General features: G+C 41.7%; 1 protein-coding gene across 6 annotated transcripts in view; it reads right to left on the bottom strand.

Moving 5' to 3' along the window:
• MYO3B (myosin IIIB) overlaps positions 1–17,964 on the bottom strand; it is a 547,413-nt gene that overhangs the window by 286,367 nt on the left and 243,082 nt on the right. For all 6 annotated transcript variants that reach the window (XM_066345578.1, XM_066345581.1, XM_066345576.1 and 3 more), the window contains 5 exons: positions 12,022–12,118; positions 10,765–10,881; positions 10,134–10,238; positions 7,329–7,412; positions 6,285–6,487 (listed from right to left, as the gene is read on the bottom strand). In XM_066345578.1, coding sequence (XP_066201675.1) covers positions 6,285–6,487; positions 7,329–7,412; positions 10,134–10,238; positions 10,765–10,881; positions 12,022–12,118 — 606 coding nt within the window. The remainder of the gene's footprint in view (positions 1–6,284; positions 6,488–7,328; positions 7,413–10,133; positions 10,239–10,764; positions 10,882–12,021; positions 12,119–17,964) is intronic.

The following is a 17,964-nucleotide window of genomic DNA, read 5'->3' as shown; positions in this document are numbered from 1 at the left end:
CAATGTCATATTATTAAACACACTTATGTCTACTGTACACAGAAGGAGGTTTTAGAGAATGGAAAATTTATAGATAACAGATAAAGTTAAACATGTTTAGAGATCTTTCTATTCCAGCCCAAGGGACTATGCATTCATGCCCATGCTCATACTCAAGGTCAGTTGAGTCCCCAGGCACAGAAATACTGGGCCCCTTAAAATAAAGAGAGAGACGAGGAAAATAAAAATACATGTTAACCATATTTTTAAATAAATAAAAAATATTATGTACTATTAATGTTAAAATTGCACATATAAAACCAAACTGGGTGTCATTAGAAAAAGTGTAAAGTTGGGGTTTTGCAGGGCCCTTCAGAAGTCGGGGCCCAGTGTGCATGTTTGGTGCGCCCGCTGTTAAATCTGCCTCTGCCCATGCCTTCTGTTTGTAGCCCATGTTACTGCGGAGACAATGACACAGAACTTAGAGAGATCAGCCAAACTCCCTACTCTACAGGAGCCCCAGACAGACAGCAAGTGCCTCACCAGTGTGTAGAGCAAATTAGGGAGTGGAATTGGTCCCCAAACTGAGATCTCCACTCTTTCAAACTTGTATTCTTTCAAATACAATTCAAAATGGCATGCATCAGTCCCCCATCCCCGGTCTGCTGGGGTCCACCCTCTCTCTTGGGCCACCCTGGCCAGGGTCCTTTCAGGCAAGTGCTCCTCTAAGTGTGGTCTATGCACTGCTGTCAGCTAGGTAAGGAACTGGAATGTACATGTTGAGGCATTTTATAGCAAGTGACATTGCCACGACATTTAAGAGTGTGGCAATTTCTCTGATAATTCATTTCAATTATATTTTACAAAGGTATATATTATACTATATACAATCCATTGTGAACTAATGTTCAAACAAAATTAGACTTAAAGGCATCAGGGTCAAGTTGCCTGTGGTCTGCACATAGGCTGTGTGTGCATGCTAAACTCTGTGCTGCCTTCTCAGAGCCCGACATTGAGGACTGCCATCCTGATTTATCGGGTGGTGGTTGGGACATAAAGAGGAGGCTTTCTAGGAGCTGGGAAACTCAATGCAGGGATACTTTATAATAATTTTTATTTTTTTAAATTTTCATTAAAATAGTTATCTTGATTACTGAACTTTTCCCCATCCTTAAAGGTTGTGTCCCAACTTCATTCCTGTCTTGCCTCTTCTTTGTCTTGACCCTGTCAATATTTTGCATATATTTAATGCTCAAATAATCCACAATAAAAATTGAAATTGTAATAAAAAATTTAACCTGTCAGCAAAGATGGTTTGTGTAAGGCCAGAAGCCACGGCCAGGGCCGCCACTATAGCAGCCGGCAGGCCTATGCAGGTTCCCATTGGATTTGGACAGTCGGTAAAGAAACAACGAAGCCACAAACTGGTGGGCCATAGTCTTTAATTCTAGCTTGCACCCAGCGGGCAAGTAAAAACATACACTGGGCTCCAAAACCCACTCACATTCAGTGCTCACAAAGCCACTGAATTATCCGAGTTTCCTAGAATCAAAGGTTTCTAGCTCACCAGCCTTATTCTCCTCAGTTCCCCATCTCCTTCTTCATCCCAGATACAAACACTACACAAACTGGCTTCTCACTCAGCACTCCGCCATCTTGGCTGCTTCTGCTGGCCTACTCCACGTGGCCTCCTTCTGCTCTCTGCTCTGCTCTCTCCTCTAATGATAATCTCAGGAACCAAGAGCGCAAGCTCCCGTTCTGCCCCCATTTTATAGTGTAGAAATCCAAACCCTTAATCCAATATACAAAATAGGGAAGTCTCTAATACAAAGTCACTTCTCTGAGGCATGATTGGATTGTACCGCCCCACATCAAAAAGGGTAGGAAAGGCTTAATCCCAAAACCAAGCCCCAGGCTACAAGGATTCTGCCTGCCTTTAGCCCACCCCAATACACATTAATATCACCTGGGCGATGGCCTCCTCGTGGGCAGCATAATCTTTAACAAAGTGAGCATAATACATTTTATCTGCCCAACAGTTTGAAAAGCCCTTTCTCCACATCCTTCCTTTTTTGGAAGATGGTCTCTTCTGTTAAGTCCCCAGAATTTTGGCAAATCCTCACTTTCCAACTGAGCTCTATGGAAAGAAATCTTATCTTCCTTCTACTCCCTGTCCCTACTTGTGGCACGGCCCCTACTCTTTTCTTCAGCTTCTCCTGGATATATAAGTCTTCTTCCAGTTGCTTATCCTGTCAAAGCTCTTCTGATCATTCTTGTGTGTGTGTGTGTGTGTGTGTGTGTGTGTGTGTGTGTGACAGAGACATAGAAAGACAGAGAGAGGGACAGATAGGGACAGACAAACAGGAAGAGAGAGAGATGAGAAGCATCAATTGTTTGGTGCAGCACCTTAGTTGTTCATTGATTGCTTTCTCCTATATGCCTTGACCAGGGGCTACAACAGATCTAGTGACCTCTCGCTCAAGCCAGTGACCTTGGGCTCAAGCTGGTGAGCCTTGCTCAAAGTAGATGCGTCTGTGCTCAAGCTGGCAACCTTGGAGTTTATAACCTGGGTCTTCCACGTCCCAGTCCAACACTCTATCCACTGCGCCACGGCCTAGTCAGGCTGAACCTTCTTATTTCTGCCTGTACTCTAGATGCCTCTGTTTGCTGTTTCCCACCATTTGTTCACTCATAAATTTACTGAGTGCCGATCCTGTCAGGTGCTGCACCAGGTACAGGGGATATAGAACTCAGAGTGTGCATGCTCTCTGGTGCTTCCCCTCTAGTGATGGAGTTAGATGAGTCAACAAGGAAACTTGTGATAAAGACTTTGAAAGAGGAAAACAAGGGGCTAGATGAAAAATAGTGCAGTGAGATAAGGGCTACTCTTATCAGGGAAGAACTCTCTAAAGAGATAACACCGCACTCAAAGTCTGAATCTTGAGCAGTGAATGGAAGGAACTCCAGAGTGAAGGGGGAAAGCACTCCAAGAGAGGGAGCAGCACAGCAAACACACACACACACACGCACACACACACGCACACGCACACACGCACACACGCGCACACACACACACACACACACACGCACAGGCTCAGAGTGCAAACCCACACAGAACCAAAGGAGTGCTAGTGAGAGGGGGTGACCAGGTAGGCAAGGCCGGCTCACCCTAGGACTTGTTGGATCATAATGGGGATCCTGTCGATTAATCAATTAGAATTATTTGAAGTGTTTCAAACTGGAGCCAGGGTGCACTATAAGTGTGTAACATGAACACATTTGTGCTGAGAAACGTACGTTCCACCTGCAAGATGAAGACTAGATTGTAAGAAGTCAAGATAGATGCAGGAAGACTAATTAGGAGGTGTAGGTGAGGGAGCAAGTGGCCTGGACCAGGTAAGGCTGTGATGATGAAGAACAAGAATAAGCCTAAAGATATATTTTGGAGAAACTAAAAGAACATCTTGATAGAATAAATGAAGGTAGGGAGGAAAAGGGAGCTTGGGTCTACCTCTCAGGTTTCTAACTTGAGCATGTGGTGATGGTGGCACCATTTACTGAAATACAAAAGCCCTTATAGGGTTTTATGAACTGGTATGCCTGGTATGAATGCCACTTGTTCTTTAACCTCTGGCAAATGTACTTAGCTTTGGTTTACCTGTCTTGGTCTTATCTTCCCATAGTTTCTTTATTTTTATTTTTTTGCAGATACCTCTAGTTCTCAATTCTTTTGAGCTTTGCCTACCAACCTCCATTCCTAGCATAATTTCAATTTGCTTTTTATCCCTGTATCTGTCAGGATTGGCCTGGTTCTGTTGCAGTAACAAACATCCCAAGATTTTAGTAGGCTGACTCAACAAAGACTTACTTCTTGTTCAGAGCACATCCATTGAAAGCCAACAGGCAGGGGGAGGGATTGTGTTCATTACAATCCCTCACGGGTCCAGACTGATGAATCAGCCACCATCTTACACTTTGCCAGACCTCTAGAGGGTCTTTTCATTAGATGTACATTTGCCAGAATTAGTCACATGACCATACACAGCTACAAGGTACCAAGAAAAAGAATCCTACTATGTGCCCAGAAGAGGACAGAACCAAACAGTTTAGCTGAACAGGACTTGCAAAAGTCCCATCTTCTACTCACCCAGCGTCTTTAGTCTATTTTACTCTATCCATGCTGTCATATTGATTAAATTTAATAATAATACATTATGGTTTACTATCACATATCTTTTTATTTAATTCTTATAACAGCTCTGTGAAGTCAGCTTTAGTACCCCCTTTTTGTATTCAAGGAAAGGTAGAAGGGTATTTATATTAATAAACAACATACACAGTAAGTGGCACAACTGTGATTGGAACTGTCCTCACATCACCTTTGTAAAAGACCACTTTACATTTGAACACAGGAAACTGCAGTTCATACTCTGTCAGAGGTAGCTCCCTAACCTTTAAAATCACCCTAATTTGGAGAGAAAGAAATAAGGGATCTCATAAAAAATTAATCAAGAAGACACAGGGAAGCTAAAATGACTAACTCTATCCTTTTTTTCACTTGTTTAATTTTATGCACATCAGTCCCTATTTTGTGAGAAAACTGCACGTGTATGGTAGAAGAAGATGCTTGGATTCTTTTTTTCTTTTTAAGTGAGAGACAGACTCCTGCATGCGCCCCGACTGGAATTCACCTGGCAACCCTCGTCTGGGGCCGATGCACCGCACCCAGGGCTGATGCTCGAACCAACTGAGACACTGGCTACAAGAGGGGAAGAGAGTGAGGAGGGGGAGCAGGAGGGGAAGAAGCAGATGGTCAGTTCTCATGTGTTCCCTGACCAGGGATTGAACCTGGGATATCCGCACATTGGGTTGATGCTCTATCCACTGAACCAACTGGCCAGGGCAGTGCTTGGATTCTTAACCTGGAACAAGTCCTGTGGATTCTGCCTGCATAAGCTCTCTCAGATGCATCATTGCCTCTCCCTCTCCCATCGCCACTGCTGCCCTCTCGGTCCTGTTCAACAGTCTCTCAAACGGATTCGGCAGCCGTATCCCAACAGCCTCAACACAATACTTCTCCTCCAATCCATTCACCCTACTGAAGCCAGAACAATCATTTCTAAACACAACTTGGGTTTTATGACTCTCCTTCTTAGAAACATTAAATGGCTTCCTATTGCCTTTAGAATAAGGTGCAGAAGAATAACTGCAGTTAGAATAAGTTTGCTCAGCCTGGTTCCAAAGCCCTGCATCATCTGGTCTCAGTCTCATCTCGGCCCCTCTCTCCCTCCACATTCCTTCCCCACCTCACTGGCTAGCTTCTATAGATCTTCAGGTCTCAGATACAATGTCCATACACAGCGAGCTCCCTCCTGGACTAGGTTATGTGCCCTTCCTTCTCCTGTTTTACCTTCACAGCTCCTTACGTTACTTCCTGGCACTTCTCACAGTTGTTCTGCATTTAAGGTGTTCTGCATTTAAGATCCTCCTCTGGACACTCCCCCCCCCCCCATCCACTACGAGCTCCATGAATACTGGGGCCTGGTCTATTTTATTTACTCTTGCAAACTCAGAAGGAAGCATAGCACTGTCATACCGCAAGAATGCAACAGATAATTACTGAATAACACATGAATGGAGCCATGTTCCTGAGGAAGTCTGGTGGCCCCAGTGGCAATAATAACAGGAAGAGTGGCAAACTCTGAGAACGTGTCCATACCAGGCACTTTTAAAAGAAATTTTATATAAACAAATTCATGAATCTTCACAGCAGAGCCCTGAGTTAGGCTCTAGTAGCATCTCCATTTCACAGATGAGACACAGAGAGGTTAAGTGACATACCCAAGGTCACACAGTAAATATCAGAGCTATTGATCACTACTGCTATACTGCTCTTCTTAAAAGAAAATATGTTGTCCTCTCTCAACCTAGAGGGAAAAAATTAACATGTCTAATATTATCAATATTTTTTAATTTTATATATAGGTTCAATTTTAAGGGATCTAATGATTTTTAGAAGTATGTGCAATGTTGTTCAATTCTACCTGGTATAACCAACTCAGGAGAAGTGGCATACCTATCCCAAAGTAATCTCACACCATCCCTTTGTACTCTGCTTCTAAACATGTTTTTGGTTAGAAATCACAATTTATCCTTCGCTTAAGTAATTCTGTGCTCCTGGGTAAGCTGGGTGGGGGGAAACTGGCTGGGAGAAACTATCCTAGCTATCAGGATTATAAGAACAAGAGTAAAAATGCAGCAATTAAAATCCCCAAAGCTGTAAAAAAAAAAAATAGTGCACCTACATTGCCTGTTTTATAACTCTGGACTTTTCAAGGAGATATTCAGAGATTCTTGCCCCCATCACAGCTCCGGTTGGTGTAAACATCATTTCCAGATATTTTCCAAAACGGCTGGAATTGTCGTTGATGGCCGTGCATGCATTCCCAAAGGCTTCCACCAGGGAGTTGACTTGCAGAATTTTCTCTCTCAAGGTCTGATTATTGGCCTGTGCCAAACAGAGAGCAGTCACAAGGAGCCTCCAGAAAAACTAATCCAGCAAATTTGCTAGGTACCCTTCCCTGCCCATAGAATTCACGTTATTGATACTTTGGGGAAGAACTCCATTTGGGGAAATTAGCATCAACCTCCAGCATTGTTTTCTCAGATGAACAACTCCCCGGTATTTAGGTGTCAGATGACGCTAGATCAGGTCATCACTTTTTATATCCAGCCATACATCATCTAACATCCTCAACAGATAAAATGCCTAAACCATTTAGAAAAAATTTTAGAGATCCCCTAACTTGTCTCAGTCATCCATTATAATATTCATAAGCCTTATCTGTAAAAAATATTCCTTAAGTTCTTTCTGAGTCTCATAATATACTAATTCTGAGCATAAATAACTGATAGACCATTTTGAAGTCATTCCTTCAATGCACATTTCACCAAGCTGAAAAAATTTCATTTTCTTCAACTTTTGCTCAAAGATTTCTATTTTCCAATCCTTTAATCACCTTAGTCGTTCTCCCTGATCTTGTTCCTAATGTTTAACCACTTTTATTTCTTAATGACTAAATGTTTCTATAGCATTAAAAACATTAAAAAAATTAATTACTAATAATCTAGTAAACTCAGCCTGGCATTGTTTCCCTCACTATATAAAAGAAAGACTACAGGCTGACAGCTGCAGAGCCCTAGCTATCAGGAGGCAAACATGATAAAGATAGAATGTTTTTACACAAACCCTTAAAAAAAAACCCACAGTGTTTCCATCACTTGTAAAATATACAGTTACTCTGCAGAGACTTTAGCCACACACAGTACATGAAGCAGGTGGTCAGTACCTTTCCCAAGAAAGTCAAATGCTGAACAATCAGGTGGGCGCTTTCCGTCTTCCCAGAGCCACTTTCTCCGCTGATGACAATGCACTGGCGTGGAAAATGGAGTGTCGGTGAAGAAGTCACAGCACAGTAAACCCCAGGGGGTTCAGCTATGGTTTTCATAAGACATCCACTACTGTCCCCATGAATTTCTTACTCAGCAATATATCTTCACTTTTCAGTACATTGAGAGCTTCTTCAACCTTTTCATAGTGGCCTCTTGTTCCACTGTATAGATCAGGGGTCCCCAAACTATGGCCCGCGGTCCGCATGTGGCCCCCTGAGGCCATTTATCCGGCCCCCACCGCACTTCCGGAAGGGGCACCTCTTTCATTGGTGGTCAGTGAAAGGAGCATAGTTCCCATTGAAATACTGGTCAGTTTGTTGATTTAAATTTACTTGTTCTTTGTTTTAAATGTTAAATTTGTTTCCGTTTTGTTTTTTTACTTCAAAATAAGATATGTCCAGTGTGCATAGGGATTTGTTCATAGTTTTTTTTATAGTCCGGCCCTCCAATGGTCTGAGGGACAGTGAACTGGCCCCCTGTGTAAAAAGTTTGGGAACCCCTGGTATAGATGCACTGCAATCTATTTAACCAGGCCCATATGAATAGATACTTGAGCTTCCTTCCCTTTAGTTATTACAAACACTATTGCAATGAATAACACTATACATAGGTCATTATATTTATATGTAGCTTCATCTGTAGAAGAAATTCCTAGAAATGGGATTGTTGCATGAAAAGGTAAATACATTTGTATATTTAATGTATAGTACCAAATTGCTTCCCAAAGGATTGTACCAATATATGAAGTGCCTATTCTCCTACAGCCTCACCAAACAGAGTATGTTGGATTTTTTTTGCCAATCTGATAGGCAAAAAATGGTATATCAGCATAGTTTTAATTTGCATTTTTTAAATTATGAGTGAGGTTAGATATCTTTTCATATATTTAAGGTCATTCATATTTTTTGTGTGTGTGATCAGTTCATATACTTTATCTACTTTTTTGTATGTTGATATTATCATTCATTTCTAGGAGCTCTTTAAGAATAAAAGAGATTAGTGGATACGGTATAACAACAACAAAAAACCCCCTCATATATTTGGTCTTTGTCTAGTTCCCTGCACAGAGCTCCTAAAACCCTCAGAATTTCCTGAATGACAGGAGTTACAGGAACATCTTTTGTTATTCACAAACAAGTACCATTCGACCAAACTCAACTGCTAACCAAGTAGTTCAAGGTGGGGCTTCAGGATCGGGGCTGGCCACCAGAAAGATCAAACATATGATTAGAGAGTGGGAACATTCAGCCCCTTCACTCCAACTTCTGGAGAGTAGAGAGGGGCTAGAGATTGAGTGAATCACCAAAATTCTTGATCAGCAAGATTCAAAGAGCCTCATTCTGATGTGAATGTGCTGAGGAGCTGGGAGGGGTGTGCGCAGAGAAGGCATGAAAGATTTGCAGTGCTCCTCTTCCCTGCTCCTTGCCCTACGCGCGCCTTCATTCGGTTGTTCCTGAGCTGCATCCTTTACAATAAACCAGTAAATGTAAGTCGTGTTTCCTGAGTTCTGTGAGTCATCCTAGTGAATTATCAAACCTGAAGGGGATTGTGAGAATCCCTGAATTTGTAGTCTGCCAGACAGAAGTGTGGGTGACCTGGCACCCCATTGTCAGCTGGCACCTGAAGTGGGAGCAATCCTGTGGGACTGAGTACTGAACCTGTGAGCTCCGTGTTCACTCCAGATAGAGGGTCAGAATTAAATTGATTAATTGTGGACATCCAGTTAGTATTGGAGAATTGGAGAATTGGTTGGTGTTGGAAAAGACAACATATGGCGTCAGGAAAAAAAAAACCAACAACATGGTAGGGCAACTTCTTAACTTGAGAAACACACCTATCTCTCCATTTACTTCCTCTCTGCGCAATCTATGGACACTTCAGAAGTCAGTCTCTGCAAAAGATCAGAATTTGCAGAAGCCAAGTTTGTAACCTATGGTGAAACTGTGTACTCCATTTTGTAATCTGCACTGTTTTAATTTTATCTATTCCTAAACAAATCTAAAACAGAGATTTCACAGGTCTCAGGTAATATACACATGGTTCCTTTGTAAAATTTCCTCACCAAATTAGATTATTTCTATTTTAAACAGAATGAAGACACAAAGGAAAACATACATATTGAAAGTAAAGGAAAGGTCAAAGGTTGGATATGCTGCTCGGGCCACTCTGAACTGGAGGCCCAGAAAGTTCAAACATGGGTTTAACTAGCAATGAGTGTAAGGTTTGTTCAGTCTTGACCAAATCCATCACAATTTTTCAGCAGCTAACAGTGTGGTGCATGACCACTGCCAACCTGTGAGCAATATTTCATACAAAAAGGACTGGACTATGAGAATTTTGAGACCTTAATAGAAATGAACTTCATTTGTCATTCTACATCTTGTTTCTATTATGATCATTATATGTAATCAGGTTTGTGTTAGCTCTAGATCTCATAGGCACATTAGAGCTATCCTTATTACATTTTATCAGGGAAAGTAAGTGCTCTTGACATGAAAGTTTCATGTTTCTTGAAAAGGGTTTTCAGGTTCTCCTGCTACATTGGCTTTATCACTGTTCCTTTTCCACTATTGCCTTTCCTATTTCCTTAAGTCAACACCAGCAATCAGAATGGAAAGCTTTCAGGAAAACTTAAGAGCTGCAGAGGAAGACAGAATACATCCTACTGTATGACTTTGTAGAAAAGGAACATGACTTCTTACCTGGTCTTTGCTGAAAGTAACCATACATTGGTAAGCAGCATCTGCTGATGCAAAGATGTGGGGGGGATTGGAGGCACGCTTCACCCCATGATAAAGTCTGGAAAACTGAAGAAAAAATAATTCAAAGGATCCTTCTACTGTTCCACTGGATCTTCTAATGCTCCAAGACCTGTTTCCCATGAAACCAAGGCTTTGTCACTTATTGGGGGAATTGGAGCATCAGGAAGGCTATAGAGCACAGGCTCTGGAGTCGACAGGCCTGAGGTCAAATCCCAGTTCTTCACTTATTGATTGCATAAGCTCATGTAAGGGAGTAAACTTCACTATGTTAAGTCTCCTTGTGAACCAAGGAGGCTTAATAATAGTACCTGTGTCCCAGGGTTGTGAGAAGTAAACAAGGTGACCCAGTGTCTGTACTCAGCACTAAATGAATGTTAGCTATCATTGTTACACCTTGCTTTGAAAAGTTCCCCCAAAATGTAAGAATTCCATCTGTGCTGCATTATTCTCTGCAGTTTGGGGTTACCACTCGGGTGCCATAGGTTTAGTCTCACTTTCTCTTTCTTTTCTTTTCTCCTTGTGATGTTTAATTTCCTATTAAGAAGCAACATGTTCTTAAAGTATCCCTTACCTGCGGAGAGTATATGCTTAGATTCTGGAAGGGGTTTAAGGCAATTAAGATGTCTCCAACGTATGTGTAAATCAGCAAGTCCACATAACGCTTTTGCAACTGATGAATAATTGTATCCTAGAAAGAGGATGAATGATGTAGAGAGAAAACATTAATTCCAATCAAGGGAGAGAGTCCAAAAATAAGAACAAACATTCTTACAAGAATATTTTCCTCTAAAAGATAAATGTCGTCAATTTATATCATACAATGACTCTAATGATCGTAAAAGCAGATAATTGCCTTGACATAAAAAAAAATAGGAATATCTGAAAGATATTCATCTGGAACTTGCTAAAAGACACTGAATATCCAGCAAAGGCTTTATTTGTTATAGGAAATACTTATTTCACCCAATCAAAATGTTCTATTTAGAACTGATTTAATAGCTCATTCCTATTGATAAAGTATAAACAAAATAATAACTTTATTTCTCAAAGAATATAGAATTGAACACTTTTATATTATACTTTAGTGATTCATGCATTGCAGTTAAGGGTCCCCAGAGTTAGAATCAGGAGAAGCAGGTCCAGTACAATTAACTGCTCTATTAAACATGCATATTTTAAATGAGGATTATTAAGTTTAGAATTTAAGTTATATTAATTTCACTATTTTTTTAAAGTTTTTTTTATTTTTATTTATTTATTTTTAGATTTTATTTATTAATTTTAAAGAGAGGAGACAGAGAGAGAGTGAGAGAGAGAGAGAAGGGAGGGAGGAGCAGAAAGCATCAACTCCCATATATGCCTTGACTAGGGAAGCCCAGGGTTTTGAACTGGCGACCTCAGTGTTCCAAGTTGATGTTTTGTTTTTTTTTTACCCACTGAGCCACCGCAGGTCAGGCTAATTTCACTATTTTCTTAAGTGAAGCTTTTCTTTATGAAGATCAAACAACTATCTAAATTTAAGGGTTAAACTGCACTTTAAACAGAAAATAATTTTCTGCTGATATAATAACATTCACATCTACAATATAAAGAGCTTTATGGGAAAAATCTAACTCCCTTTCTCATCATCATTTAGGACATTTGGATGACTATAAAAGAGCACAATTCGGATGTCACAGCAATGGAATGCTCTCTGAGCTTCACCAAGGGTATACAAACAATTCGATTTTCAAGTGACTTTAGGAGAATATGGGCTACAAAAGAAAGGTCAGAACATTCACACGAAACAAATGTTATCAGGGAGAATTATCTACTAAATATTTAGTACCTCATCCAAAACCTCAAGATTGACCAAGTCATCCTCAAGGCAGTATTTTTCAGCATCTTCCACATGATAGGGTCTTCTGGTATGCATCCTTTCACGCCTAGAAGTTTATACAGAGAATATTAGCTCAAAGATGGTAATAACGTAGCAGAAAAAAACACAACGAGAATGACTCACAGTTTCATTGCATGACATGTTCAGAGACTGCAGAGAAAGGGGCAGGAAGAGCAAGTGCAGTCCATGTCCCCAAGCTCTCCCTGTCACTGGAGAACTCCCCGGGGCAGGGTGAGCTTCAGAGCCCAAGCCAATCTTCTACCACAGTAGGAAGCATCACCAACTGGGTCCGTCTAATACTCATATCTGCTTTTCTTAAATGCCAATCGCAGCACTTCCTCACATTTTTTCTCTTCACTGTTAGGCATATAGTTTTTATTGGGGTACTTCCCTTGAGGTCCCCTCATGCTATCCACTAGTACCACTTGCAACTTTTTGAGAGACTTTAATACCTAGAAAACTTCATAGAATAATATAGCAAATATTAATAAGTCAATAATGGATGGACCTGAAGATTATTACAATATGTTAAGTAAAATAAGCCAGAGAAAGTACCATATAATTTCACTTGTATAGGAACAAAATAAACTAACAAACAAAATAGAAATAGTAGACTTACAGCTGTCAGAGGGGATGGGGGTTGGGTGTTTGGGTGAAAAAGGTGAAGGGAGTAAGCAAAGAAAATAAAGTTACAGACACAAACACCAGTGTGGGGATTGCAGGAGGGAAAGGGGGTGAGGAAGTTGGCGGAGGGTAGAGGGGGATAGATGGTGATGGAGGGAGACTTGACTTGGGGTGGTGAACACACATGCAATATATAAACACTGTACTACACAACTGTTCACCTGAAACCTGTATAGAATTATTAGCCAATGTCACTCCAATAAATTCAATAAAAATGATATTGAGAATAAGTAAAAATATTGCTTACATTGTATTTTTTTATTTAAAATTCCTTTGACCCCTGTTCCATACCGTTCACCTTTCCTGAGTAAACACTATTTCGTGGGTATCCTTCCTTCCTGGCTATTTTTAAATAATGACCATGCACATATATGTACCCATGAACAATATACACATTCTGTATATTTAATTATATACTGTCGGTTTTACTCAGCACACTTGCTTTTGTTGTGTGTGTGTGTGTGTGTGTGTGTGTGTGTGTGTGTGTGTGTAAATGCTGATCACCATGAGGCTGATTCCCATCTCTTGTCATTAGAAACAAAGCAGCACTCAGTATCCTTCCTTAAGTGCATCTCCTTATTTGCTCTTGTGTGTGTGTTGTTGCTCACTGGCATTTTAAAAACCTTGGCTGGCAATCAATATAGTTCTTTAAGGTATAAAATTAATTCAAGGTCAAAGTAGGCCTTCCCACAATTTCTTTCCTAAACTGTTCACTGTTCACTGCGATATAGGGAAAGCACTGGCCTAGAAGCTGAGAGCTCTGGGTCCTAGTTTCAGGGTGTGAGTAATGCCGTGTGGGCCACTCAGCAAACCCTAAACAGCCAGCGTGTCAGTTTTCTTCATCTATAAATAGAATCACTCATGACTGGTCCATCTATCTCACAGGTGGCTGTGAAAGCTAACATAGTCACAGATATAAAAATGCAAAAGGGTTGGGAAAAGGTACCAAAGTGCTATTCATACATTCTTATCCAAATTTGGAATTAACAGTTTGCACAACTCCACACATTACTCAGAATAGGATTAACTAAAGAAAACCGCATGTGAAATGTCCTCCCAGGTATTATAAATTCATCAGCAGAGAAGCATCCCTGCGTGGCTCTTCCCTATCACCTTCTAGGCCCATCATAACACAGCTGTAAAGGGGGCAGGTCCATCTTGCCAGGTCCCAGAGGCTGGTTTTACTAAATGTTTTGCTCTAAGTAGCACGTAGGCATCATGGCATCCTAATGTGCACTCTGTCCCTTGCTACACACATTTCACAAAAGTAGATAATAAGGAAGAATCAAACCCAGCAGCTCTGCATATCGAGTCCTGAGTTTATAGCACAGTGGAAATGGGCAAAGAGATCGTTGGCTTTTTTTTTCTCCCTGCCCATTACATTAAACATTTCTTCCTAATCCTCATCACTGATATTTTGAAGAAAGGTATGTAAAGCATGGAATTAGTCATCTTCAGTGCTGGAACCAGTTTTCCTGCTAATTCCCATAAAAATCCAAAGTAGATGAAGCTTAATATATATACTAAATAAAATCAAATTTATAACCTATGCATTTTTTATTATTAAACGGCAGTTTAATCATCTTTGTTCTAACATATCAGTTATATCAAAGATAAATCAAATGGGTTTAAAATACAGTGGTACCTTGAGATACGAATTTAATTCATTCTGTAACCAAACTCGTCAGTCAACTCGTATATCAAACTGCCGATAATGCACCCAAGCGCCAACGCGCCAACTAGCGGCAGCTTCCTGAATCACAACTCATATCTCGGAATTCCGCTTGGATCTTGAACAAAAATACGAACCAAGTCGCAGCTCATATCTTAAAAAAAATTCGTATGTTGGTCTGTTCATATCTCAAGGTACCACTGTACAAATTTTTATAAAACTTAAATCTGCTGCTGGCTTCTAACTATTTTGCTAGGAAAAACAGCAGAAGGGTGCATATTTCCAGCCAAATTCTCTCTACACAAAACCTAAGCATTTTCCCCCCTGGAAGTTCATAAAATAAAATATCCCAGCATATTTTTCATAAATTATTAAATTCTTATCATCTTAAATTCAGCTAGTTTATCTCCTTCCTCTATTTATACCTTGCAATTATGTGATATAGGCTATATTAGTTTATTTTACAAATCTTTTGACAAAAATAAATCAAGAATTTAATAAATTGTCCACAGATCTGATTCTTGTCATGATGGAGTAAGCAATTCTCCTCTTTCTCTCTCCACTGAAAGAAACTACGTACCCTGGGCAGGATGCCTGGGTCTTGGAGCAACAAACAGTAACAAGATTGGAAATCAGAGTTCAAAATTAGAATTCAAGATGCCACTGAGTCAATGGCAGAGTTTCCCAGGATATCTCTTTTTTTTACTACAGTAACTCATGCCTTGGACTGAGAGGCAGCCTGCACTGCATACAAAGATGTCAAGCTTCATGCTGAATGAGATTTTTACAGCCAATTAAGAATTAAAGCCCTGGCAAAACCTTAATTTCAAAATCACACATGAATAAACTCTATTAGAAAGTTGTGACTTTCAGTGTGAAGATTACAAAGCAATGCCACCAGGACTGAACGGTTCTCTTCTGGACCCTGCTGAGGGTGGTCTGAATGCCAGTCTGCCTGTCTCACAGACTGAGCCTTGGGGAAGCATACAGATGTTGTCTGCAAATATGAGCTTGATTCTCTCAAATAATCTTCTCCAACAATAATTTATAAACAACAAAACTTTTAAAAGGTTTTTCCTATTGTTATTAGCAATGTTATTGCCTTTTTCCACGTGTACAGGCAATCAAATTTCTTAGAATGTGCTCCCAGAAATGAAGCTGACAGTTTAGAAACTGATACAGATGCAAGCTGAGGGGAAAACGGCTGTGTTAGGCTTGCTCCCTGGTTTCCCAGCTGCAAGCACTTTGCATGATTAGTATATGAGCATGTGACAGAAAGCCACGTGTCTCTATGATAAGCTGTGGGTGCTTTCTCTGTGATGGGTCTCCCAGATGACTCTCCGCTACTGCAAGGTGCAGTTCCCTGATTCCCTCAGCTGCCACCATGAGGGGCAGTTTTCCTGAATCCTTATCCTCCACTGCAAAAAGCAGTTTTCCTTTGTTTATTCTCTTGCATTTCTCTGTGAGCCTTCAATAAATGGGTAATGGCCTGAGGCTTTCTGGCTTCACAGTTCTCTTCCTCTACTATCTGCTCAAATTCTGTGAGAATGTGCCTGGCCTCAACCACCAGCATTACATCACATGCTGTGAGCAGGATTTGAATCAGATAGGTATGGAGCCGCCAAAGTTGATGGGTGGGATAGAGGAGTGGTCGTTGTTCTCCAGCATATGGTTTCTGTGGCTCTGTGCAAGAGTCTGCCCAAGGTCCAAAGCTTCAGGATGAGCTGCAGACTGAGCACCAACAATGGCATGAGGTGGAGTGGTCACTGGAGAAAGAGTTGCAGAGTCGAGAACTGCAATTCAGGCCATAGGTGAGAACCAGCAATGGCTTAAATCGGAACAAACGCTAGAGAAGGAGGCTGACCACTCTCGAGAGCTGCAGTATGAAATACAGGCTGAACAACAACTGGAATGGTCACTGGAGAAGGAAGTACAGGTTTGTGAGCTGCAACTTGCCCTAGAGGCTGAATGTTGGCAGTAACAGTTGTTAGAGATACAACTGTGGGTTCAAGAGCTTGAGCTTCAGCTTCAGGCCAAGAGCCAGCAGGCAGCTGCAAGAGCTGAAGCAGTTGCTGAAGAAGGAGCTGCATCCATGCCAGCAGAGTGGCTCTGAGTTGGCAGAAGCAGGCATTTTCAAACCCTCATCTTCTGAGGAGGAGGGAAAGGAGGTTTGGGCTGAAACTGCCATCTGCAGACTCAGAGCCTGGCTGGTGGTCACCCAGAAGGTAAAAACCCAGCAGCCAAGAGTCCCTTAGGGGCAGGCACAATGCCCTCCACAGGTAGTTGAGCACTCTCTGGCCTGGTCCTATACCCAGGCAGAGCTGATGGAGTTAGAGGAAAAATTCAGGCAGAAACTCACTGAGCCCCTGGCAGCTTGGTTGCTGCAGTTGTGGGACACAGGGCTGAATGGCATCATGCTCTCCAGAACAGAGATGGAGAAATTGGCTGCCATTACCATGCACTTTTCCTTGAGGCAGTGTCTTTAGAAATGCCATAACAACCCAGGAAACCATACCCTATTAGAATGGGTGATGGCCACCATTTGTACAGTTTGGCAGAACGCTGGAGACACCCTGGGGGCAGTGAGTCAGTGTCAGTCATATATGGAGCTGCAGTAGGTCATCTGGGAGCTAAGTATGAAGAATGCTGCTTTCTACCTGAGGTCTCGTGGGCCAGACGAGGAAGTGTTTATGGCAAGGATGAGGAACCTTATTCTCTGTAGCACCCCATCAGCCCTTTTTGGGTCATTAGTGGCTATCTTGAACCTCTATGTGGGGCAACCCATCAATGTGATGACACAGATAGTAGCAGATTTGAGTGAGATGGAGGTGGCATGAAATCATAAAGCTGTAAGGGCTGCTGCCAGTGGTCCCACCTCCCCACCCCTTCTAACAAGAGAAACAGGTCTATAAGGGTTACCCAAACACAGATGTGGGTAGATTTGATTGTAGCCGAGGCAGATAGGGAGAAATTAGATGGGAAATCTAATAAAGTTCTTTTGGAGCTTTGGCAGCTGCTGAAACAAATAGCCCCAGCAGCTACCAATAAAATGGTTGGTGTGTGCGTGGCATAGTTACAAGATTATATAATGGAGACAGCTGAAGGAGAGGAGGATCCCCAAGCTTAAAGCAGGGACTGCAACAAGAGGGGGCACCAGCTCCCTTACTGAATGGACACACTGCTTGTGGATGGTACTCCAGATTTTGAATGAGAGACCTCGATGGGGGGCCCAGCTTCAGTGGAGGCCCTCCTGCACTGGATAGCTGCTTCCATTTAGTTGCAGATACCCACCAAGGACACTTTACTCAAGCCGGGCTTTGGACAGCAGGGCAACGTGCTCCAGCCTGCCCCAACAGTCCTTCTTAAAGGCCAATGGCTTCAGTGGACATGCCCTGGACTGTATAGGCCCCCTACCTACAATGAGTGGCCTTGTTGGCACTGTGGGGTAAGGGGCTAGTAGTGGGCTTCCAGTTAACTCCCTGGGCAACCAGAATCTGGCCGCCTAAGATAGAAATGTATTATCCCTTGAGCGCTCA

The sequence above is a fragment of the Saccopteryx leptura genome, chromosome 7 (genome assembly GCF_036850995.1).
Source record: "Saccopteryx leptura isolate mSacLep1 chromosome 7, mSacLep1_pri_phased_curated, whole genome shotgun sequence".
NCBI classification, from domain to species: domain Eukaryota; kingdom Metazoa; phylum Chordata; class Mammalia; order Chiroptera; family Emballonuridae; genus Saccopteryx; species Saccopteryx leptura.
The sequence above is the reverse complement of the archived record's forward strand: the minus strand, read 5'-3'. Positions and strand labels throughout refer to the sequence as shown.